The sequence below is a fragment of the Pseudophryne corroboree genome, chromosome 6, assembly GCF_028390025.1.
Source record: "Pseudophryne corroboree isolate aPseCor3 chromosome 6, aPseCor3.hap2, whole genome shotgun sequence".
Taxonomy (NCBI): Eukaryota; Metazoa; Chordata; class Amphibia; order Anura; family Myobatrachidae; genus Pseudophryne; species Pseudophryne corroboree.
In genome coordinates, this window is record NC_086449.1 from 561,734,298 (window position 1) to 561,760,579 (window position 26,282).

The window sequence follows — 26,282 nt, forward strand, 5'->3', positions numbered from 1 at the left end:
TTGGGTATGAGAGGAAGAGGAGGGAATACATAGACCGACTGGAACACCCACGGTGTTACTAGTGCGACCACAGCTATCACCTGAGGGTCCCTTGACCCGGCTTAAAACCTTTTTTAGCTTCTTATTGAGGTGGGACGCCATCTAGTCCACCTGAGGCAGTTCCCATCAATTTGCAAACTGCGTGAAGACTTCCTGATGAAGTCCCACTTTCCCGGGTGGAGGTCGTGCCTGCTGAGGAAGTCTGCTTCCCAGTTGTCCACTCCCGGAATGAACACTGCTGACAGTGCGCTTACTTGATTCTCCGCCCAGCAAAGAATTCTGGTGGCTTCCACCCTCGCCACCCTGCTCCTTGTGCCGCCTTGGCGGTTTACATGAATTCCTGCGGTCTGACTGGATCAGAACCGGTTGGTCGCGAAGCAGGATCTCCGCTTGACTTAGGGCGTTGTATATGGCCCTTAGTTCCAGGATATTGATGTGAAGGCAAGTCTGTTGACTTGACCACAGAACTTGGAAATTTCTTCCCTGTGTAACTGCCCCCCACCCTCGGAGGCTTGCATCCGTGGTCACCAGGATCCAGTCCTGAATGCCGAATCTGCGGCCCTCGAGAAGGTGAGCACTCTGCAGCCACCACAGGAGAGACACCCTGGCCCTGGGGGATAGGGTGATTAACCGATGCATCTGAAGAGGTGATCTGGACCACTTGACCAGTAAGTCCCATTGGAAGGTCCTCGCATGGAACCTGCCTAAGGGGATGGCCTCGTATGATGCCACCATCCTTCCCAGGACTCGAGTGCAGTGATGCACTGACACCTGTTTTGGTTTTAATAGACTCCTGACCAGTGTCATGAGCTCCTGAGCTCTCTCTATCGGGAGATAACCCTTTTCTGGTCTGTGTCTAGGATCATGCCTAGGAGAGGCAGATGAGCTGTAGGAACCAACTGCGACTTTGGAATATATAGAATCCAGCCGTGTTGCCGTTACACTTCCAGAGAAAGTGATACGCTGTTCAGCAACTGCTCTCTTGATCTCTCTTGTATGAGGAGATCGTCCAAGTACGTGATAATAGTGACACCTTGCTTCCGCAGGAGCACAATCATATCCGCTATTACCTTGGTTATGACAATCCCGTACCGCAATTCTGAGGTACGCCTAATGAGGTGGATAAATGGGGACATGAAGGTATGCATCCCTTATGACCCGATTCACGATAAAGTCTCCCTCTTTTTAGGCTTGCCCTGACCGCTCTTAGCGATTCCATCTTGAACTTAAGCCTTCTCAGGTATATGTTCAGGGATTTTTAATTCAATATGGGTCTGACCGAACAGTCTGGTTTCGGGATTACAACATGGTCGAATAATAACACCCTCTTGTTGAAGGAGGGGACCCTTGACCACCACCTGTTAAAGATACAATTTGTGAATTGCAGTTAACACTGGCTCCCCCTCTTGGGGGGAAGCCCGCAGGGCCGTCTGTGAGGGGGCATCTTCTCACAGTCCAGCTTGTATCCCTGAGACACAATATCTATTGCCCAGGGACCCAACAGGGAGTGAACCCACTTGTGGCTGAACTTACGAAGGCGTGTCCCCACCGGGCCTAGCTCTGCCTGGGGAGCCCCAGCGGCATAGGTGGATTTTTGTAGGGGCCGGGGAGGACTTCTGTTCCTGGGAACTAGCTGTGTTGATCCCGGCTCTGACAAGAAAGGACGCACCTCAGACTTTCTTGTTTCTTTATTCGAAAGGCTGCATTTAATAATGTCGTGCTTTCTTAGGCTGTGCAGGAATATAAGGCAAACTAGCAGAATTACCAGCTATAGCTGTGGAGACCAGGCCCGAGAACCCTTCTCCACACAATCCTCAGCCTTCCATATGCCTCTTAAGTCGGCATCATCTGTCCAATGCATATTCTACAGGACACGTCAAGCAGAGACCGACATAGCTTTGACTCTAGGACCCAGTATACTCATGTCTCTTTGGGCATGCTTTATAACTATATATCTATCACTTAAGACAGCATCTTTAATATATTTACTAGGGTCTCAATCTCTGCTGATAAGGTACCTGTCCACGCTGCCACAGCGCTATAAACCCATGCAGACAATCGCCGGTCTGGGTAGTATACTAGAATGTGCACGCTATCTGCAGGATCCCTGAGAATAGCAAGTGCTACCGTCTGTGCAAACAGGACACCCTAGGGAAAGATTCTCAACACATCCTGGCCCTAGTGGGGAAAGGATACAGCCTGAGAATTCTCTTGTGGGAAGCTGCCGTCTCTTGTCTGTAGATTCCCGCTCTTTTTCCTCATGAGAGGAGGGAAATTTACCTCAGCATTCTTCCCCTTAAACATGTGTAGTCTCGTGTCAGGGACAGATGAGTCAGTGATATGCAAATCATCTTTTATTTCAATATCATATATTGAATACCTTCTAGCCATCTTTGCTGTAACTTTGCATTATTGTAGTCGACAGTGGAGTTAAACTCCGTGTCGATACCAGTGTTTGTTATTTTGGATAGTGAGCATTGCGAGACTCTGAAGGTCTCTGACATAGGGACAGACATGGGTAGATTTCCTGTCTGTTCCCTTACCATTTGTGCAATAAATTCACCTTAGCACTTACACATATCCAAACAGGTGTCGGCGTTGTCGACGGAGACACCCTCTCACATACATATCCGCTCTATCACCTCCTTAGAGGAGCCTTTTACCTCAGACATGTCGACACGCGTACCGACACACCACACACGGGATGCTCTATTTGAAGGCCGTTCCCCCACAAGGCCCTTTGGAGAGACAGAGAGAGAGTATGCCAGCACACACACCAGCGCTATATAACCCAGGGATTACACTACAACTCAGTGTTTACCCAGTAGCTGCTGTATATACAATTTTTGCGCCTAAATTTATATTGCCCCCCCCCCCCCCCCCCCTCTCTTTTCACCCTTTGTGTACTAGGATACTGCAGGGGAGAGCCTGGGGAGCTTCCTTCCAGCGGAGCTGTGAAGAGAAAATGGCGCTGGTGTGCCGAGGAAGAAGGCCCTGCCCCCTCAGCGGCGGGCTTCTGTCCTGTTTCTGACTAAAAATGGCGAGGGTTTTACACATATACAGTCACAGACTGTATTATGTGTATTTTTATGCCAAAGGTATTTTTATTGCTGCCCAGGGCGCCCCCCACCAGCGCCCTGCACCCTACAGTGACCGGAGTGTGTGGGAGCAATGGCACACAGCTGCGGTGCTGTGCGCTACCTTAATGAAGACAGGAGTCTTCTGCCGCCGATTTCATTGCTTCTCTTCTGTCTTCTGGCTCTGCAAGGGGGACGGCGGCGCGGCTCCGGGAACGGACGATCGAGGTCAGGCCCTGTGTTCGAACCCTCTGGAGCTAATGGTGTCCAGTAGCCTAAGAAGCACAAGCTAGCTGCAAGCAGGTAGGTTTGCTTCTCTCCCCTCAGTCCCACGTAGCAGCGAGTCTGTTGCCAGCAGATCTCACTGAAAATAAAAAACCTAACAAATACTTTCTTTCTAGCAAGCTCAGGAGAGCCCACTAGGAGCACCCAGCTCTGGCCGGGCACAGATTCTAACTGAGGTCTGGAGGAGGGGCATAGAGGGAGGAGCCAGTGCACACCAGATAGTACCTAATCTTTCTTTTAGAGTGCCCAGTCTCCTGCGGAGCCCGTCTATTCCCCATGGTCCTTACGGAGTTCCCAGCATCCACTAGGACGTCAGAGAAAAGGGGGTTTAAATGGAAACATACCAATGTCAGCAAGGAGCTCTTTTTGGGTGGTCACAGGTCTAAATACATAGGGCCTATCTATTCCCATAAACGCATTTGCACACTTAGTGATAGCCCTGCAATTTGGCAATTTAATTCCTTATGCAACAATGTCAGAAAATGATTGTTGTTATGACCAGATCAGCAAACATCATGACCCGACAGGGGAATGGAATATACAGGTGGATAAGAAATAGGTAGCTCTATATTATTGTACCTCATACATAATGCTTTTGTCAGATGTTCCAAACAATCATCAAGCTGTATGGATTTCTAAACACACATTACCTTTGTCACTCAATCCAGTACAGAAAGTGGAGAGTGCTGATGGCAGGCTGTTCATGCTTTGTGTTGTGGACAATGTCTGCAGACTGGTGTTTTTATAAGATTTACAACCATGAACTATATTCAGCAAAAGGGCTCTTTATCACTGATACAAAAAAAAAAAAAAAAAAAAAACAGAAAAAGAAAAAGAAAGTGCTAACCAACCTCTAATTTGCAGACTCTATTATAGACAAACAGTTCTGGTAAAGTGTACGCACATTAATTTTTACATTTTTAATAGAAGCAATAGCTTTTTATTTCCAAAATGCTTGCATCTGGTGACTTATGTAGTCATTTATCTTTCTCCTGTTACAGACAATAACCACTAATTGCACTCAAGGGGAATACACAGCAAACAATGAAAAAAAACAATACCCTTTTATAGAGCTGAATAGAACTATATAGAATATTTTGGTATAATTCAGAATGGAGAGAACAAACATTTTCGTTTCAATTTAAAGGGACAGTCAGTAATTTACCGCTGCTATTGGAATCGCTGGAGGCTATTCTATTAGCTCTGACGCGGCCACACTTATCCGCTGATGCTGGCACTTACCGGGGATAAAACGTTGCGTGCCTCAGTGAGCCCAGTAGTTTGCATGGGTATAGCCGCTTTAAACGGCACAAACAACTGAATATCGTTAGTCACTGACTCACTACAGACGGGAGCTGTGGGTGTGAGTAAACAATTGAATTCCTATTGTGTGACTAGAAGCAAAGTACAAACCGTTAACTATGTGACCAGATCCCATACCAGACTACAAATGCAGCAGAATTACAATAGACTCGCAGAATTTACATTCAAGTAATTATTAGGCATTGGAGAATCTTTTACATTGTCTGTTGGGGGCCATAGTAACAACGCACAGTGCAGTCTATAGTTATCCTTTGCACTGCTCCGTATTTCAAGATAACAAAAATTGGAATCCGGTAAATAGTTCAAGTCCGTTTTTAAACTAATTGAAAAAAGGAGATGATCATTGGCTGCACGTTTCTGGACTCCTATGCACCATTTCTTTGGCACATGCCCAACTTACTTTTCTCTGCATATAATTATGCCGTATATAGAAATATACAATCCATTCCATGATCAGCCTACACTTTATCTAGTTACCAGTCAGTGAGGATTCCTACTTTCTAGTGCATCTTTTATGAAACTGATGTTTGCATCGTATTTCTGTATTGTCCATCAAAGAGGTGGGTACTATGAATGCTTAATTCTTTACTGCTGACCCTATTTTGAAACGTTGATGCATTACAACATTAATATATTAATTATTTATGAACTACCCACAAAGTATACTTTTTTCTCAGAAGACTTCGAATTTACAGAAATAGCATTAGTTTACTCACACAGCAAATAATCTAAACAGAATGGTAAAAAAAACAAAAAAAAACCCCAGGGTTTTAAATTCAAATTGCAAGACATAATTAAAATCAAAAGGTGTACCCTCATTTTCGCTAACCACCAATAAAATGGATAGTGCTTATTTTTATTATTGTTTCAATGAAATTCCAAAATGTCTACAAATAAGGTAGTCCAACTATGAACAACCAATTGTATCAGATAGGGGGACTCTTTATTGATGCCAGGGTGTGTGAGATCCAGGCATTACAACCACCCCATCTCTGGAATTCTTCAGGCCCATACACACTGGAAGACTTGAACAATGTGAAAGATGAGCAATTTCCCTTCAACTCACACCCCTTTTCCACTAGTGTAGCACGGGTCGCAGCCGTGTCGCCTGACACGGCTGCGACCCGTGCTACAGCTTCATGCAGACAGCGCTCACCAACCCGGCAATTGCCAGGTTAGTGACGCGGCAGGGGCGGCGCTGGGAGATCACATGATCTCCCAGCGCTGCCTTCCCTATGCACTGTGAACGGGAGCCGTGTCGTCTCCCGTTCACACTAGACAGCTAGCCGGGTTGAGCACGTGTTCAACCCGGCTAGCTACCTGGGTAGGATTCCCGGATCAAGTGATTTGCCGGGGGACCCGTTTCCACTAGGGAAAAACACGGGTAAATGCGCGCCCCCGCGCATTTACCAGTGTTTAAAAAAGCTAGTGGAAAAGGGGTATCACTGACAAACGAGATTGAGTGTACACACAGGGTTTTTTTTTTCCCCCTTACAAACGTTCTAAACAACGAACGATCTGCTCTGCTGGGATTGAGCTGCATGCATGGAAGACCGAAAACCTGCTTCAAACGACCACAGGTGCATGCATCGTTTGCTGTGTACACACTAGAACGATCTGAACGATTTACTTCTTAACAACTGTAATCGCTCATACCTATGGAAAATAGGATTTTAATTACCTACCGGTAAATCCTTTTCTCGTAGTCTGTAGAGGATGCTGGGGACCATTTAGTACCATGGGGTATAGATGGGTCCTTTGGTAGCCACTGGCACTTTAAGAGTTTAATAGTGTGGGCTGGAACTTGGAACCATTCAGCAATGGCTGAAACAACAATACTGAACCAAGTAACAATGCAGGAATACAAAGCACTGGGTGGGCGCCCAGAATCCTCTATGGACAACAAGAAAAAGATTTACCGGTAGGCAATTAAAATCCTATTTTCTCTTACGTCCTAGAGGATACTGGGATCAATTTAGTACCATGGGGATGTACCAAAACTTCCAGTACGGGAGGGAGAGTGCTGAGGTTCCTGCAGAACAGATTGGCCTCTGAGGGCCTAAAGTTTGGTCAAAGTATCAAACTTGTAGAACTTAGCAAATGTGTTCGACCCTGACCAAGTAGCTGCTCGGCTGTAAAGCCGAGACACCCCGGGCAGCCGCCCAGGAAGACCCCACTTTACGAGTAGAGTGGGCCTTAACAGATTTTGGACACGGCAAGCCTGCCGTAGAATAAGCATGCTGGATAGTAAACCTGATCCAACGAGAAATAGTCTGCTTAGAAGCAGGACACCCAACCTTGTTGGGATCATATAGGACAAATAAAGCATCCGACTTCCTGTGACGAGAAGTACTCTTCACATAAAATTTTCAAAGCCCTCACCACATCCAAGGACTTTGAGGTAATCGAGGAGTCAGTAGCCACTGACACCACAATAGGTTGGTTGATATGAAAGATAGAGCACAGCCCTATCTTCATGGAAAATGAAATGGGGGCTCTTGCATGACAATGCTCCTAATTCTGACACACGTCTAGCAGATGTCAATGCCAACAGTGTGACCGCCTTCCAAGTAAGAAACTTGACGTCCACCTCCTGCAAAGGTTCGAACCAATCCGATTGCAGAAACTGCAGTACCACATTAAGATCCCAAGGTGCCGTAGGAGGCACAAAGGGTGTTTGGATGTGCAGAACCCCTTTCAAGAATGTCTGAACCTCAGGGAGGGCAGCCAACTGTTTCTGGAAGAAAATGGACAAGGCCGAAATCTGGGATACTAGGAATTCCCTCTTCTCCAGACCTGAGATCACAGCTCTCAGAGACTCCATCTTGAATTTGAATTCCCTTAAGTAGGGGTTCAATGACTTTAGGTTTAAAATTGGCCTTACCGAACCATCCAGTTTCGGCACCACAAACAGGTTTGAGTAATAACCCTGGTGGTGTAGGTGAGGTAGAACTGGGACAACAACAGCTGTTTTGACCAATTTTTGAATGGCTTCCTGTAGGATAGCACTTTTTGTCAGAGAAACTGGTAAGCCTGATTTGAAGAATCTGTGAGGCTGGAGTTCCTGAAACTCCAGTCTGTATCCCTGGGTAACAATGTCTGTCACCCAGGGGTCTAGGCCTGATGACGCCCAGATGTGACTGAAATTTTTTAGTCTCGCTCCCACCTGCCCGATCTCCAGGCTGGGAGGTCCACCGTTATGCTGAAAATTTTGAGGAAACAGAACCTGGTTTCTATTCCTGAGAACCTGTTGGTGCAGGTTTTTTGGATTTTCCCCGACCACCCCTAAAGAAGGTGGAAGGGGATTTGGATTTTTCTTAATTTTGTGGTCCGAAAGGACTGCAGTGTAGACGTAGGATAAGATTTCCTAGCCGGTGGAGCTGCTGAGGGAAGAAAGGTTGACTTACCTGCAGTAGCCGTGGAAATCCACGCTTTCAATGCGTCCCCAAACAGAGCCTGACCTGTGAAGGGTAGGATCTCCACACTTTTCTTAGATTCTGCATCCGCTGTCCATTGGCGTAGCCAGAGTCCTCTGCGTGCTGAGACCGCCATGGAAGTAGCCCTTGCATTCAGCATTCCAAGGTCTATCATGGCCTCCACCATGAACCCAGCAGAATCCTGTATGAGATGCAAAAACAAATCAATGTCACTCCTATCCATAGTATCTAAGTCCTCTAGTAATGTGCCTGACCACTTAACTATGGCTTTAGAAATCCATGCACAAGCAATAGTGGGCCTTAAAGCCACGCCTGTAGCAGTGTATAGAGATTTGAGCGTAGTCTCAATCTTGCGGTCAGCCGGCTCTTTTAGGGCGGTTGGAACCAGGGACAGGTACTGTAAAACCACCTATTTAGACAACCTAGATACAGAAGCGTCTACTATAGGTGGGTTTTCACATTTCTTTGCCCTCTTCAGGGAAGGGAAAAGCAATGAGAATTCTTTTTGATCTGGAATTTTTTCTCTGGGGTTTCCCAAGATTTTTCATATAAAGAGATTAGCTCTTTAGAAGCCGGGAAGGTGAGGGAGGATTTCTTATTTTCCGTAAAATAAGATTCCTGTTCAGCTACCTTCTCAGTAATATGCAAAACATCCCTAATGGCTTAAATCATCAGCTGCACCCCCTTAACAAGGGATGCATCCCCCGCATGCATATCCCGTCACCTGTATCAGAGTCGGTATCAGTGTCAACTTGCATTATTTGGGCAAGTGTACGCTTTTTAGGGTATGTAGGTGGGGTATTTGAGGAAGTAGGAGCTGAATGCTGCAAACCCATTACAGACTCTCAAAAACTGCGTTTCTCTCTCATTATGTGACATCCTTGATGAAATCTGTGATATTATTCCCCTTAAAGAATCCACCCATGGGGGCTCAGATTCGACAGGTTGGAAAAGCACATTGCAGACCTGAGTACATGGGATAGACTCCTCAGGAGAAGATACACACTCTGCAGCACATGATACAGAGCCCTCAGACATGGTAATTTGGATAAATACACATACACACAGGAAAATGTCAGACACCGCTTCCCCCAGAGTACCTTCAGAGTGCCACAGAGTATAAGGAGCCAGCGACACAGCACCCCAGCGAGCAGTTATTATGATAAAAGCCCAGCGCAGACTTTAATAGGTTAAATAGTACAAACTACACTCTCTCTCCCCCCCCTCCCTCCATAACACCCTGGTACCGCAGTAACTGGAGTGATGCGGATGTCCAGCATGCTTCAGCGTTCTGCAGGGAGAAAATGGCACTGGTGAGTGCTGGATCCGCTCTGAGAAGAAGCCCCGCTCCCTGTAATGGCGCACAGTGTTAGGGTGATCGCGCTGGCCCAGGATGCCCCTCAGCCACATCTACATAGAAATGTTGCTAAGCCTTAATGGAGCGCAGCCTGACAGAGCTGCGCTTCCACCCTTGTGCCGCCATTCCCGCCGGCGACCCGCTAACAGGGCCGCCGGCGCTGAACTCACCACTCTTCTTTTTTCTGGCTTTGTTAAGAGATGGCGGCCATGCTGCGGGAGTGAGCGGTCGCCTCGTGGGCTTGCGATCAGCACCCTCAGGAGCTCAGTGTCTTGTCAGCGGAGATAGAGAACCGTTAACTTCAGGAGTTGGTTCCTCTCTCTCTCTCTCTCTCAAGTCCCACGAAGCAGGAAGGCCGTTGCCAGCAGCCTTCTTGTACCTAACAACTCTTAAAAAAATAATAAAACTAGAAAAACTCCTAGGAGCTCCCATAGCCGTGACCGGCTCCTCCGGGCACATTTTCTAAACAGAGTCTGGTAGGAGGGGCATAAAGGGAGGGGTCAGCCCACACTATTAAATTCTTAAAGTGCTAGTGGCTTCCAAAGGACCACGTATACCCCATGGTACTAAATGGACCCCAAGCATCCTCTAGGACAGCGGTGGCCAACCTGCAGCTCTCAAAGCCGCATGCGGCTCAGCCGGCTCCTGGCCACCGCTGCCGGGCACATACACTTGTCTCCGGCAGGCAGTGTCACTCTTCAATTCAGCACCGGTCCGTGAGCCAATCAGAGCCCGCGGACCGGCAGCTAAGGCTGCCGAACCGCGAGCTTTGATTGGCTCACGGACTGGCGCCTAATTGAAGAGAGACACAGCCGCCGGAGTGTGAGGGGCAGGAGAGGCATACGCTGTGCTCTCCTCCCCTCACAGACCGCAGCAGCACAGGGGTAGGGGGGGGGGGGAGACACACGTGTGTATCTGGCACTGTGGGGACATATGTTTCTGGCAGTGTGGAGGCACCCATTTATTGGAATTTTTATGTGTGTATGTGGCACTGTACTGGGGCATACTCCTACAAACGTCATACCGAAAGGTGTGCGCACAAAAATGGGGTGTGCCTTTGTGAAAACTAGGCCATGCCCCCATTTTTGCGCGCTCGCCTTCAGCGCACGCATGATACGGTCTCTTGCCCTTGACTACAGATCTTTTATAGCTCTTTGCCTCTGACTGGTTGGCCACCCCTGCTCTAAGACGTAAGAGAAAATATCTTAGTGTGTATGGGCCTTTAAGCCCCATACACACTAGACGAGAAAGATCTTGCTCAGAATGGCCGATCTAAGCGAGATCTTTCACAATCTCGTCCACTGTGTACACTCAATGTCGTTAATGATGCGCAATCCAGCACATCGTTAACGACCCCCTCCCTCATCTGAACATGTACAGACGAGGGAGGGCCTCGTTAACGACAGCCATGATGCAGACACAGCATGGCTGTAGTTACCCCCGCTGTTGCTGCCTTCTCCGCCGGCATCAGCAAGTGTGTATGCACTTGCCGATGCCGGCACCCCAAAATCGACGTCGGCGGGGATCGACTAGTGTGTACTGGCCTTTAGAAGTCCAAATGAAAGACTGCAATTTAATGAAACTTAGCAGCTACACAAATGACATCTATATAATGCGATTGGTCCAGACACAGACAATCAGAAGAGACTACCAATCATAAATCAGCAGATCTCTTGTTTTTAAGTACAGAAAACATGGCAGTTGTCAGCAGGTAAATTTAAAATTAGCACACAAACGAAAGTGTGGCTATAGATGTAAGACAACAGCTGCTTCCCTTTCGCTCTAAAGGAGATCCAGATTTGGAACCCTAATATTGTTCATACTTGTCTATTTTAGCAAGGTGCAACTGTCCCTTTTGTAAATGGAGGAACGGGCTCTGCCCTTTTCCGGAGGACCAAGCTCAGCATCGGACAACAGCTGCTTGGGGACATCAAAGAGGTTTGTGCTGCATCGCCTCCTGTACTCCGTGAAAGATACAGGGTTGTCTTCAGGATCTAATAGTTCTCATAAAGTTATAGAATTGTACTTACAGGTTGGCATCATGTAACCGGTGGTTGGGAGACCGCCAGTCACAATACCGACGCCGGGATACCGCCTGTTAGATGGCGAGTACAACGAAGCCCTTTGTGGGCTTACTACGCTCGCCACAAGTTCTATTCCCACTCTATGGGTGTGGTGGACACCCACAAGTGGGAATAGTCTCTATTGGTCAGCATGCTGACAGACAGGCTAGTCAGTGTTTGGGACGCCGGCGTAGGTATTGTGACCAGCGGTCTCCCGATTGCCGGGTACATAACCGCATGCCTTACTTACTACAAAAAGGATGAGAGTTAATAAAAGCCTGGGTACACACTACGCGATATACAGATGCGCCCTCATACATATACGCCACGTAGTGCAATACTTTTCTGCAGACATTGCGTCTTCGTTATAATGCAATATGACTAGGACGCACCAGAAGTATGTGCTGATTAATTTGATATGCAACACTGGCGTATTGTGTATGATTGAGACTGTATATGGAGCATAACAGAACTTGTAATGGGAAAAAAGCTGCAGCTGCTACATTGTAGCATTTCGTATACAGAGACTTAGTTGCACACAGATATACAAGTGTCGTATCAAATTAAATCTGCACAGTCTCCTGGTGTGTCCTAGCCACATTGCATTGCGACTTAAGGTGCATACACACAGATATTGTCTATGCCAAATTTTGACTATGCGATTTCCTTTGAACTCCCCCAGAAGCACCGATATTGTGTATACACACGGTTCAATTTTAGCTATGTGCAATTTTTACTATGGCATACTTTGAACTAGATAGTCAAGATTGACTTGCCTGCACAGTCTATTTTTTCTGGTGATACCGATCCTGCGAGGCTGCACATTGGTATTACAAGCTTTGTAAACACAGGGTGTCATTCCGAGTTGATAGCACGTAGCAACTTTTTGCTGCCCATGCAATCACCTAGACGCCGCCTATGGGGGAGTGTATTTCTGCATAGCAGGGCTGCAAACGCAAAAAAAGTTGTGTGTAAAAGAAGACCAGGGTATGAGTTACTTACCCTGTGCGATCGATCCAGCGTGGCAGGTCCCGGAATTGATGTCAGACATCCGCCCTCCAAACGCCTGCTTCGGACTCGCCACTCCCCGAAAACGGGGAAGTTGCCACCCAATTCCACCTTCCTCTTGTGAATCTTCTTGCGGTCGCCGCTGCGACCGCTTTCTTCATTCGCGGCATTGCTGCCCGGTGGCAACGACGCGACTGCGCAATGCGGCCGCCGCACATGCTCAGTTCCGACCCAATCACGTGGCTGTGAGGAAGTGCAGCTTGCGATCGGGTCAGAATGACCCCCACAGTGCGATTTGCAATAACTTTCCTTACAATTTTGACTATATACTCAAAATCGTAAGGTTATATCGCACCGTGTGTATGCAACTTAAGACAAATTTTCTGCAAAGCAGAAGTCTCAAGGGACCTGGTGTGCTGACAAGAGCTGTTTGGCGCAACTGCAGCAATGATGTATGGATACACATCTGTACCATTCTTAAGGTGGGTACACACTGGCCTATCGGCCGTTCTACTGAACGGCCGATATATCAAGGGTCCGTCAGCCAGTGTGTACGGGCGATATGTCTGTGAACTCAGTCGTTCACAGACATATTGCGTCGGCCCCGCAGCACAGCCGATGGCCAATATATCTACCCATCTATTGGCGCATCGCTGTGTGTGTATGGGCGACCAGCCAGCTGCCCGTACACAAGCTGTGGTGGCTGGCGATGATTGACAGCTGAACTAGGCCCAGTTCATGATGTCAGCCCCCACCGGATCGGGCAGTGTGTATGCGCAGCACACTGCCCGATCCGTCCATAGATATATCTGCAGATCAATTGATCTGCAGATATATTTATCAGTGTGTACCCACCTTTACAGTCTACAAACGATAAATCACTTGAGCATCGGCTCGGGTGTACAGCTGTAATATCTGAACGTCCTTGTTCACAGACATATTAAGTCAGCCATGCAGCACAGCAGATGCCGATATACCAGTACCAGTCAAAAGTTTGGACACCTTATTCAATGGTTTTTATTTTTTTCTACATTGTAGATTAATACTGAAGACATCAAAACTATGAAAGAACACATATGGAATTACTGTATGTTGTAAATAAAAAATAGGATTTTAGTACCTACCGGTAAATCCTTTTCTCCTAGTCCGTAGAGGATGCTGGGGACTCCCAAAGGACCATGGGGTATAGATGGATCCGCAGGAGCTTGGGCACACTATTAAGACTTAAACTGGGTGTGAACTGGCTCCTCCCTCTATGCCCCTCCTCCAGACCTCAGTTAGAAAACTATGCCCAGGAGAGATGGACATTGAGGAAAGAATTTATAATTTAAAAACACAGTGGGGTCGATTCTATTCGGCAACTTAAGAATAGCGCCGGGAATTAGCGTTGCATATTCTCTCAGCATATGGCTGTATGTTTTTCATACCGTGGGCTGGTATTCTGTTGAAGGCCATGTCTTGCGGTATGTTTGTGGTGTGAGCTGGTATAACACTCACTGGGGTCGATTCTATTCGGCAACTTAAGAATAGCGCCGGGAATTAGCTCCCGACGCTATTCAATTCAGCTCCAGTTAAGTCGGCGATGTCCCGTTCTCGCCGACTTAACAGGTAGTTTTGTCGGGAGAACGGGCAATCTCCGACTTAACTACCCGCGGCGATGCCGATTCCCGACAGAATCAGCCTCGCGCCGGCCGCGAGGCAGCACTTTTGTCGGGTTTCTTCTCTCATCCCCCGGGGATGAGAGAAGAATTCCCGACAATTGCGGGTCACTAGCAGCTGAATTGAATAGCGTCGGGGGTCAATTCAATTCAGTGAGAGTTTGTCTTCAAATTCCTGACTTTACAAACTCCCGTGCATCACGGGAATTTGATTGTCAGGGATGTGTTTTTTAGTCGCCAATTCAATTCAGAGAGGGATATTGTAATTAGTCTGACTTAAATCTAATTGTCGGGAATTTGCAAACTCCCGGGAATTCAATTGTCAGGAATGTGGGGGGTTTTTTTTTGTTTTTTTTTAGTCTGCAATTCACTTCAGGGAGGGATATTGTAATTAGTCTGACTTAAATATGCAAGTCGGGGGAAGGGACAGGGAGGAGACTTATTTTCCCTCCTTTTACTCCCAGGAATGCAATGTTAAGGCAAGACTTTGGAGTAGAAGCCACAACCATTTTGGTACGGACATGAAAGGAATGGTAGCAGCAGTGGGAAGCAGTATATTGTTCTGTGGAAGTGTGGAAAAACATCAATCGCTTTATAATGTGACTTAATTGTCGTTGGCACCAGTAGGCTAAGCTTGCTGGCACTGTGACAGCGAAAGGCAGGGAATCTCTAATAATCACACATAACTGCGATTGGTTTAGGCCAGCTTGCTTGGCATCATCAATATGGAAGTGTAATGGTTGAAGATCTTGATCAATCTACTTTAGCTGTGTTTTCTTTAGCATATCACTTACTATCTTCCATTCCTCCGGAATGTTACAGTATTTAGGCACTGGTATGGTATTCTTTTAGGCTTCATTCTGCAAACATGTCCAAACCACTTTAAATGCTGTCTTTTAATATAGGATTCAACTGTGGGTTGGTCTTTGCATAGTTTAGAATGTTTTACTTTCTCCGGTCCATTCGTTTTTCTTGAAGTATATTTCGTAAGCACCTCATTTGGAAACATTCCAGTTTTGTTAGGTCGTTTTTAAGTATTTCCATTATTCTGAACCATAAAGTAAAATTTGTTCTAACTGATATGTTGAATACCCTAATTTTTGTGGCAATGGTAATGTCCTTTTTGTCCCAGAGGCCTTTTTTCAGAGATGCAAAGGCAGCTGTGGCACAACCTATGCATCTCGTGATGTCACTTGTAGCGGCTATCTGTTGACCGTTGATAGTTGAACCCAGGTATTTAAAGGTAACCACTTGTTCGGCGGTAGTATGTAGGGGAGGGTGTGCACAGTGAGAAGTAGTGTAGTGTGTGCATTGAGAGGGTGCAGGGTAGCTGCAGTAGTGTTTGCGGGGAGGGGTATGCAGGGTGAGAGGTAGTGTACTGTGAGTGGGGAAGGGAGTGTTGGGGGGGATGTATTCATGTGACCGGCGGTCAGGAGACGGACAATCACATGACCTCCCCCTACATCCCGCACCCTCACCCTCACTATCCCGACGGTCGACCAACAGGGACTATTCCCATTTGTGGGTGTCCACGACACCCATAGAGTGGGAATAGAAGCCCTCAGCGCAGCGAACCCGCAAGGGGCTCACTACACTCGCCCCTCGCCGGGATTCCGCTGCCGGTATGCTTACCACCGGTCAGCCATTCCACACCCGAGTGTTGGTTGAGAGGTAGGCATGCACAGGTCAAATATGGATATTTCACTATGCAAATGAGTATGTACAAAACTCCAAATTACTTCCAAAGTTACAAAAATACTGACCTGCAGTACATTTGTCCATGCACATGCGTTTGCCCTTTTCACTTTGGGAATTGCTCCTGTGCAAATGTCTTATGTTCTCATATAGTAAATACTTAGGGGTCTATGTGCACTAAGAGTAGCTTACTAATATAGTAGCATGAACTGCCGATCAACCGATTGTCCGGCCTAGTGTACTAGGTGTGGGGAGTGGGGTGCAGGGTAGTTGCTGTAGTATAGTGTTTGTGGGGATGGGGGTGCAAGATAGTATGTGCGGGGAGGGGGGTGCAGGGTAGTGACAGATTATGCAGGGAAGGGGAGTTAAGTAGTGTATTGGGTGAGAGGTAAGGGGGGTACACACAGAGATCAGTGCTTAAAATCTAAGCAATCTGACTAGATTGCTTAGAAGTTCAGCACGGATCTCTCCGCATGTACCCCCACAGCGATAGCAATGCGCGGCTCTGCGCTTCACTATCGCTGGTGCTAGATTGAGCCTGCATGCAGGCTCAATCTAGCACATCACTCATTTCACCGCTGGGTGACATGAGCGACCCCCTCCTCCTCACTCAGCACACATTTCTGGGGAAATCTCCCTGTGTGTATGGGGCTTTAGTGTACTGTAGGTGGGGCCGGGAGTAGAGATTAGCAGCAGTACTGTAGTGTGTGCAGGGTGAGCAGTGTAGAGTAGCAGCAGTAGTAAAGTTTTTTTAAATTTTATTTTGTAGTGTAGTGCAGTGGTTTTCCAAACTTTTTTGTATCACCACCTGAGTATCAGAATTTTTTTCACGGCACCGCAAGTCCAAAAATGTTTTTTTTCAAAATTCTGAAAATAATATTAAATTAAGTAAAATGTTTTTCGAAGGGGTAAATTCAGTTTCTGCACGGATTGAATAGTGCCAGTAGGGGGCTCCCGCATCTAATCAATTTAGCGCTCCGTAAATCAGAGAATGCCGGTTCTTGCAACTTAAACCTGATGTTTTGTAGGGAGAACCAGCATTCTCTGACATAACTGCACCGCGGCAATGTTGTTTGCACTGCGCTGCGGCACAAAACACATAGCTGTCCTAGTTGTGTAATCATGTACTGTACGATAAGATTTGATCGGCGTCCTCTTAAAACTCCAGTCAGGTGCATGCTGTCCTCCTCCTTCAGATGAAATCCACTACTGCAGCAAGATATGTGTTAGTTGAAACAACTAAGAAGGGAGAGGGACAAACCACTTGCTTAACTAGCCAGTGGGAATATAAATGTGTTGGCTTGAAAAATTAGACTTATTTACAGCATTTCTAATAGCTTAGTATTAAATTCAAAACAAAAATTTGTAAAATCTCACCCCTTGGGGGATGAGAGAAAAAAAGGGAGAATTTAAGTCTACAATTGTCGGGAATTCTAACTCTCTCCCCACCCGCGAGTTCATTGAATTGGTCTGACCATTATAACGTATAGGGAGAACAAATTGTCAGGAATTGTATATACATCGCCGACTAAACAGTCACATTGGGGTCAATTCTATTCGGCAACTAAAGAATAGCGCCGGGAATTAGCTCCCGACGCTATTCAATTCAGCTAAAGTTAAGTCGGCGATGTCCCGTTCTCGCCGACTTAACAGGTAGTTTTGTCGGGAGAACGGGCATTCTCCGACTTAACTACCCGGCGCGAGGCTGATTCCCGACAGAATCAGCCTCGCGCCGGCCGCGAGGCAGCACTTTTGTCGGGTTTCTTCTCTCATCCCCCGGGGATGAGAGAAGAATTACCGACAATTGCGGGCAACTAGTAGCAGAATTGAATAGCGTCGGGAGCTAATTCCCGGCGCTATTCTTTAGTTGCCGAATAGAATTGACCCCATTGGGGTCAATTCAATTCGATGGGGTCGATTCTATTCGGCAAGTTAAGAATAGCGCCGGGAATTAGCTCCCGACGCTATTCAATTCAGCTGCTAGTGACCCGCAATTGTCGGGAATTCTTCTCTCATCCCCGGGGGATGAGAGAAGAAACCCGACAAAAGTGCTGCCTCGCGAGGCTGATTCTGTCGGGAATCAGCATCGCCGCGGGTAGTTAAGCCGGAGAATGCCCGTTCTCCCGACAAAACTACCTGTTAAGTCGGCGAGAACGGGACATCGCCGACTTAACTGGAGCTGAATTGAATAGCGTCGGGAGCTAATTCCCGGCGCTATTCTTAAGTTGCCGAATAGAATCGACCCCATTGTCATCATTACACCCACAAACAGCCATCTCTTGAAAAAGGATAGAGAACTATCTGAAACGCATTGAGGCTGCTTTGGAGACGCCAAGATAGATGTGTGGAGGCCGTGCTCGAGAGGCATTATTCCATCGCCGACGAACCTCATTTGTCTGCAGGACAGTGATTACCAGCAATTATATCTGCCTCCGGGTTTTGCGGTACTCCCACTTACCTGTGGAGTTGTTAAAAAGACTGAGGGGAAAAGTGTATTCTACTAGCCACGATATCGCGGTTTCATGATAAATTATTGCAAATGCGATAATTCAGTATCCTATTACTGGCGATAAATTATCGGCGATAAGGTTCCATAGGGCTTATCGCGGACTTCTCTTCACCAGCTCAGAGCTGATGATAAGTTGTGCAAAAGCCCTATTATGAGCTAAAAATTTCAGAGTTTGTTTCAGAATCACTTGGACACCACTGTGAATGACTAATTTTTGGGGTCAAAAATTACAAAGTGACGGAAACTGGGGTACAAGATATTGGACAGTTAAATTGGGGTGCGTTATGAGTGGGACAAGTGTTTTTAGATTTGCAAGTGGGAGTAATCGGTTTCCACTTATTTTTTTTCCCAAGTCCCCTTAGATGACACAAATCTGTACTTAGACCCATTTTTATGTAGTAGAAAAAAAAAAAAGAAAAAAAAACAACACACAATTCCACCTATGGCACTACACCATGAAGCGGCACAAGATCGTAAAAAAATGGTCACCAAACCTATGACAATGTATACAAAAGGGAAAAAGTACTCTCACTTGCACGCCAAATTGTCCACAGCTTAGAAATGATCCTCAGGAAAATCCATCAATATGTATAGTCCAATGAGGATCACATAGGAAATAAAGACAATAATATAGTGTAATTCTGTAGATAAAAACACAGTTGCACCCCTGGTGACGGAAGAGGTAGGATAGGTGTGTAGTAGATCCCAATCCAATTATAGATTTTTCCTTCCTTTTAAAAGGCATCCAAAGTGTTGAGGGATGTAGACTTGAACAGACTCTTACATGTATGCTTACTTTTAACAGGTAGATGCGAAACATATAAAGTTTTCTTTTGGACTTCTATAACGTCCTCACTGGATATGAATAGGGACCGATGTCTCTCATGATATAAGTATAGAACCAAAACAAAAAGGGACCATATTATAAGCCCAAAGTATTTTTTTTTTTTAAATGTTAAATACATAAAATTTGGGCAGACAGCCGTACTGTAAAGATGTTATGTACAATCCCCTAGGAGATATAACCCGGGTATCAATATATGTAGTGGGTACAAGTTACGGATATAGGTTGTCAGCCAAAACACAAACACTATCATTTCTTCCTGTTCCAATGCTATTTTAATGGCATTAATACCATCTTCATGGTAAATTAACTATATAAAAGTGAAGATTTGTCTACGTCTTGCTATACAAAACCACAGTTTACAAGCGAAGATCATGAAATTTGACATACAAGCCTATTAACACACCACGGTGGCAACTACAAAAAATTTAAAATCCCTAGCACCCCCTAAGGTGGGGGGAGACAGCAGCACAGAGTGTATCAGGAGACAGCATAACTCCGGAATTGCTGGAGCCATGTGCTCACAAATTGGTACACATATGCCTCACAGTTTGGAAACAAACTCTATGGGGGAGGGGGGGGAACACCCCTAGCGATCAGGCAGCAGCACTGAGTATTTCACCAGACAGGATACAGCATAACTCAAAATGCCTGGACGAATTTTACACAAACTAGCTACACACATGAATTACAATCTGGGAACAAACACTGTGAGGGTAACACACCCCTAGCACTCCCCTATGGGTGGGCCAGCAGCACAGAGTTTTCAGCAGACAGCATAACTCTGGAATACCTGGAACAATTTACACCAAACTTGGTACACATCACTTACGCTCTGGGAACAAACACTGTGGGGGTAATACACCACTAGCACCCCTAGGGGTGGCCCGGCAGAACAGACTATTTCAGGACATTCATAATATGTCAATGATGATTTACAAAATGTTCTATCGTTTTGAAGGGAAAAAAAAAAAATGCCACCAAAGAAAACCGCTACAAATGGTGGAAATAAAAACAATTCCACAAGGAATAAAATGTTAGCGGCAACCTGTGTGTATAATCTTTACATTGATTTTTGTAAACATTCTTAAAATCCCGGGAAACGCCGGGTACTCCAACTAGTGGTGTATAAAGACGATACAGTGGCAGTGGCAAGAAAGAAATCATCCTCCCACTGTAATTCTGAAAGTGGGAAGATAATTTTTATGTACCCCAAATTTAATGACCACACTTATTTTGCTGAAAGAAAATAGCTTTCTATCATTATTTAACTTTTTTTTTTAAATGCATATAAACAGCCATTTGACTTACATTAATTACACCAAAATACTTTTATTATAACCAATAATAGTTCTTCTTCTACAATGTTTTCCTATATTAATTTTTCCTTTTTGGGGGGTACAGGCAGATTTCCCCATTTTTTACTATATTTATCACCGCTTTGGCGGCTAGCATTATCGCACGCATCCAGTTATCGCCATTTTGGAATAGGATAGGAACAATAACGCAATTTTTCGGGAGATAGGTGCAATAACATTAGCCGCAATTACAGACCGCATTATCGCAGCTAATAGGATACCGCCCTTGGATTTTATATCCCCTATTTTATTTGTACCTGTCCACGTTTTTTTGGATGGAAAATTAAACATCTGATGTTGAATGACAGTGGCAACATCTTCTTTTAATAATGGAATAAGGAGTACAGAAAGATACTTAATTACTTCTCGCACATAAAGGTAACTGTCAGGGAATGACACATATATAGGAATCTCCCTGAGTGGTTGTATAAAGATACCTTGATGTGAATGTGGGGCTGAATTACTAAGTCAGTGTATTGGGATCTATACTGCAGAGAGACCTTGTTGTTGTGGATACCAGTATCGGCTCTACACCGGTTCCAGGACTTCTATCACAAAAGGGGTCGAATTGTATTATTAAGCTACAATAATAAATTATTTTTTTTCCCCGAGCGCCGTTTACCTGTTTGTTTTTTGTTTAATTGGTATTGCTGTATGGGTGGTGTTCCCTATAACAATGGCGGACCAGCTGCTGGTGTAATTAAGGAGCGCAGGATGAAATTTTAATTAATCATTTAGCCATGCACAGGCCATCAAATGTGACCTGGTCAGCAGAATCCTGTTTAACAACATTACTTAAAAAACAAAACATAAAAGCAAGAAACACATGTGGTGGACCAACTTAAACACCTCCACTTCCCTGTGTCGGTTACAAACAATGAAGGGTTCTGGTGCTTCCAAATGTTGTGGGGCACATTTGCCCACCCTGGATCAGAAAATGTACAAAGCTAATATAGCAAAAACCATACAATGGAAAAACTAAGATCTAAATTAGTATTAGGGGTACCAGTCCCCAATGGTGGGTAATCCAGTGCCCAAATTCCACAGTGATTTAAATTGAAAACACACACACACACACACAATCATAAAAGGTGTACTACACAAAAGAATCAAATCTGGTAAATTGAGTAGCAAGTGTTAATTCAGACAAATAAGGTGTTGAATCCTGAAAACACTATATACAGAAAAATGCCAAGCTGTGAAATCTAGAGGCTTTCTAAGTTCAGCAAGCCAGTCAGAGGTTAACTTTCTGGTGTACAAGTGTCTTAATGGAAATCTTGTAACAAGGGGCATAGATGTTTATTAGCACAGTAAAGCATGGTGTCCATTAACAAAGGAGAAGCAATCTCAAGCAAAGTATCTATTACCAGTCCTGGTGGCCACTTCAGTTAAGCACAATCCAAAAACATGCAAACCTGTTCTCCAGCATCGAATATAGTAACCACTCTGTACAGATGCAACTACAAAAAAATGCTGACCCTAATTCTATCTCAAACTACCGTCTCATTTCACACTACTTATATATTTCCAAGGGCCAATAGAAGTTACTATATAGTAGACCCACTTCAGTCAGCCTTTAGTTCCCAACACTCCACAGAGACAGCACTGACTAAAGTAGTGAATGATCTGGTCATCGCTAAGCCTAAGGCAGTTACTCACTTCTTACTCATCTAGAACTCTCAGCTGCTTTTGACACTGTTGATCATGCTCTTCTCATACAAATTCCTAGGTCTTCAGGACACAGCCCTTTCTTGGTTCTCATCCTACATATCCAATTGCTTTTTCAGTGTTCACTTCTCTGAATCCACCTCCTCTTTGCTATCTTTATCAGTTGGAATACCGCTAGGCTCAGTCTTAGGGGCCCTACACACTCGGCGATGCGCCGCCGAGGTGCCCGACGGCCGACGAGCAACCCGGCGGCGGGGGGGCAGTGACGGGGGGAGTGAAGTTTCTTCACTCCCCCCGTCACCCGGCTGCATTGAAGTGCAGGCAAATATGGACGAGATCGTCCATATTGGCCTGCATGCACAGCCGACGGGAGATCAGCGATGAACGAGCGCGGGGCCGCGCATCGTTCATCGCTGGAGTCTCCACACTGAAAGATATGAACGAGTTCTCGTTCATTTATGAACGAGATCGTTCATATCTTTCAGAATATCGGCATGTGTGTAGGGCCTATTAGTCTCCTCTGCTTTTTTCAAGCTATACCACATATCTTGGCAAACTAATCTGTTATTTTGGATTTCAGAATCGTCTGTACGTGGATGATACTCAAATCTACCTATGCTTCTGCGGTTTCTTCTTAGATGTCATCTCACCACCTCAAACTTAATATTTCCAAAACAGAATTAATTATATTTCCACTGGCCAATATTAGTTACCAACCTGATGCCTCTCATGGGCCCTAAACACTTGCTGATGATTCCAATTTGGACGAGGTTTGTTTTTAACGATTAACGACCATAGTCCAAATTTGCTTGCAATGCTAAACAAGGGAAAACAAACGATGAACAACCACGGGGATGCACATCGTTCATCGTTGGTGCATACACACTGAGCGATAGGAACAATTTATCATTCATTACTGAACGAGATCGTTCATACCGCGCGCGCGCACACACGCAAGTGTGTAGGGCCCATAACACTGTTGAAAACACAACAATCAACCCTACTCCACAAGCTCGCTGCCTAGGTGTCATACTTGACTCTGAACTGTCCTTTGTTCCCTACATTCAATCTGTCTCAAAATCATGTTACATAAATCTAAAAAACAAATACAAATATGACCATATCTTACACAAGACACCATATCTTACACAAAAACTAATCTATGCTCTCATTATCTCCCACATTGATTATTGCAATTGTCTCCTTACTGGTGTTACCCAAACCAGACTCGTATCACTACAATCCATTCTGACTGCACCTGCGAGGCTAAACTTCCTCAGTAGACATTCATTGTCTGTTGATCCGCTCCGTCAGTCCCTCCATTGGTTAGCTGTATTCAATATAAAATACTTTTACTTGCACACAAGGCTATTAATCAAACTGCACCATCATACATCTCTTCACTCATCTCAAAATATCTTCGAACCCAACCTCTCTGCACAAGATCTGCGTCTCTTGTATAAACTCATTAATTGCTCCCATTCATGATTGCAAGACTTTCTTTGGGTTGCACCCACTCTGTGGAATGCCACCCCCCCCCCCCCCCCAACATGAACAATAAAAGACTGTCCTATACCCCTTTTGCACTAGCTTCTTAAAACATGGGTAAATGCGCGGGGGCACGTTTACCGTGTTTTTCCCTAGTGGAAAAGGGTCTCCCTGCAAATTCCCGGATCAAGAGATCCAGGAATCCTACCCTGGTAGCTAGCCGGGTTGAACACGTGTTCAACCCGGTAAGCTGTCTAGTGTGAAAGGGAGCAGTGTCGAGGCGACACGGCTCCCGTTCACAGTGTATGGGAGGGCGGCGCGGGGAGATCATGTGATCTCCCAGCGCTGCCCCTGCTGCGTCACCAACCCGGCAATATGCCGGGTTGGGGAGCGCTGTGGGAAAGGGGGGCTGTAGCACAGGTCGTAGCCGTGTCAGGCGACACGGCTGCGACCCGTGCTACAGTGGAAAAGGGGTACTAGACTCCAAACTTTCAAGTGTTCCCTGAAGACTCATCTCATCAACTTCTGGATCAGCCCACATAACCTTCATTAGCTATCCTACTCAATTACATCCCCTCTATACAGTCCACACATAACATCACATGTCTTTATGCACCTTCACATTCTCCTGAGCCCAGGCAAACATTGCTATGCGACTATAGCATACAGCCCATTAGGAACCTTTGTAATCTAGCTGGACCATTATGCAAAAGATAGCTCATGTCCTTGTGTATCAGTGCCTAATTCCCTATAGATTGCAAGCTTGTGAGTAGGGCATTATGTGATTTAACCAATTTGTATGAACGACAGGTTTTGTTCATTTTCAAGTGTTTGGGAGCAAATGGTTGATTGCCATATTTTCTCATACATTCCAACCAGCCAGATTGGACAGATGATCTGGCAAATAACTGTATAGTGTATGCTCAGCTTAACCTACAGCATGCAATACCTTTTCCTCAATGTATTTATAACAAAGAGCAGTGACCACAAGGGGTTAGCACACGTAAGGGAATAAGGCGTTCTTTCTATGGGGGTCATACAGAGTTGATCGCTTGCTAGCTGTTTTTAGCAGCCGTACAAACGCATAGTCGCCGCCCATGGGGGAGTGTATATTCACTTTGAAAGATTGCGAATGCCTGTGCAGCAGAGCGCCTGCAAACACATTTTGTGCAAAACAACATCCTGTGTTGCGATGATTGCTGCGATAAGTGACGCGGTAACGACGTCAGACACCCGCCCAGCAAACGCCCGGCCACGCCTGCGTCTTTCCAAACACTCCCAGAAAACGGTCAGTTGACACCCAGAAACTCCCACTTTCTCAATCTCCTTGCGTTCGGCTGTGCGATTGGAATCGTCGCTAGAACCAGTGCAATACCACAAGTGACTTTGTACCCGTACAACGCACATGCGCATTGCAGTGCATATGCACACGCAGATTAGCCGTTTTTTTCACTGATCGCTACGCAGCGAACAACGGCAGCTAGCGATCAACTCGGAATGACCACCTAAGTGCGAGCTTGTTAACGACAGCACATAGGACAGATGAATGAAAGGGTGTTAGAAGGATTAGAGGTATCAGTGCACGTTATATGCTGCCAATACCGCTTCTCCCCTACTTTTTCATACATAGATGTGTGGTAAATGACAGGGGCGTATAGCCACTGCCATCTTTAGGATAGCACGCCAATGTGCCACCCAATGTACAAATGGTCAGCAGCATTGTCCCTGACTGTGGTAGCTGTTGGCTCCGGGCTGCATGGGAGATCTCTCGTATGCCTAGTGGAGCTGGCCGGGCAGCACTAGCCTGATGCGCTGTGACAAGGATTTCTGCAGGGGGCGTTTCACGCCCCCACTCTGGCAGACGAGATGTTAATACAGGGTGTTCGGAAAGTCACTATGCACTTATGTGTATTTATTAACACACGTTTCAATATATAAAATACATGATGTAAACACAAATGTAATTATAAACAATGTTGAAAGTGGGGGCAACCACAAGAGTGACCCCACTTAACTTTGCGGTCTACCGCAGACCGCAAAGTTCCCACCATTGGATACAATGGAGCGCCTATGCGCTACATTGTATCTCGAGTGCACCGCCTGACTGACAGTTCAAAAGCGCACAGCCAATCAGGAGAGTGCCATGACGTGGCGCTCCCTGACTGGCTGAAGGGATCCTCTTTGACAGCAGTCACGGGGGGTCCCATGTGTAAACATGGGACCCCTTTCAGTGTGTGGTCCGGGTTTTTCGTTTTTTTATTTTGCCATGTACGTAGATTACAAACAGAAGAGGACAGATCTACACTGGATTGTTGTGAGTAAAATTTTATTTACAGGTACCCCGTGGATTCTACGTGGAGAAGGGGACTGACTGCTTCGTGTCAACATAAGTAAGTATGTGTGTATGTAGGTGTGCATGTATGTAATAAAGTTATACTATCACGGTGTCTGTGTATTGTTTTATTTGGGTGTT

The 26,282-nt window shown here is 45.8% G+C and overlaps 1 protein-coding gene across 3 annotated transcripts in view; it reads right to left on the minus strand.

Annotated features, from left to right (window-relative positions):
• C6H12orf75 (chromosome 6 C12orf75 homolog) overlaps positions 1-26,282 on the minus strand; it is a 175,490-nt gene that overhangs the window by 106,342 nt on the left and 42,866 nt on the right. The window contains exon 1 of one of the 3 annotated variants that reach the window (XM_063930513.1): positions 4,052-4,121. The exons of the other annotated variants lie outside the window; for them this stretch is intronic. Within the exon in view, the coding sequence (XP_063786583.1) occupies positions 4,052-4,106 (55 nt within the window). The 5' untranslated portion in view covers positions 4,107-4,121. Of the gene's footprint in view, positions 1-4,051; positions 4,122-26,282 lie in introns of those variants that run through there. 3 annotated transcript variants of the gene reach the window in all.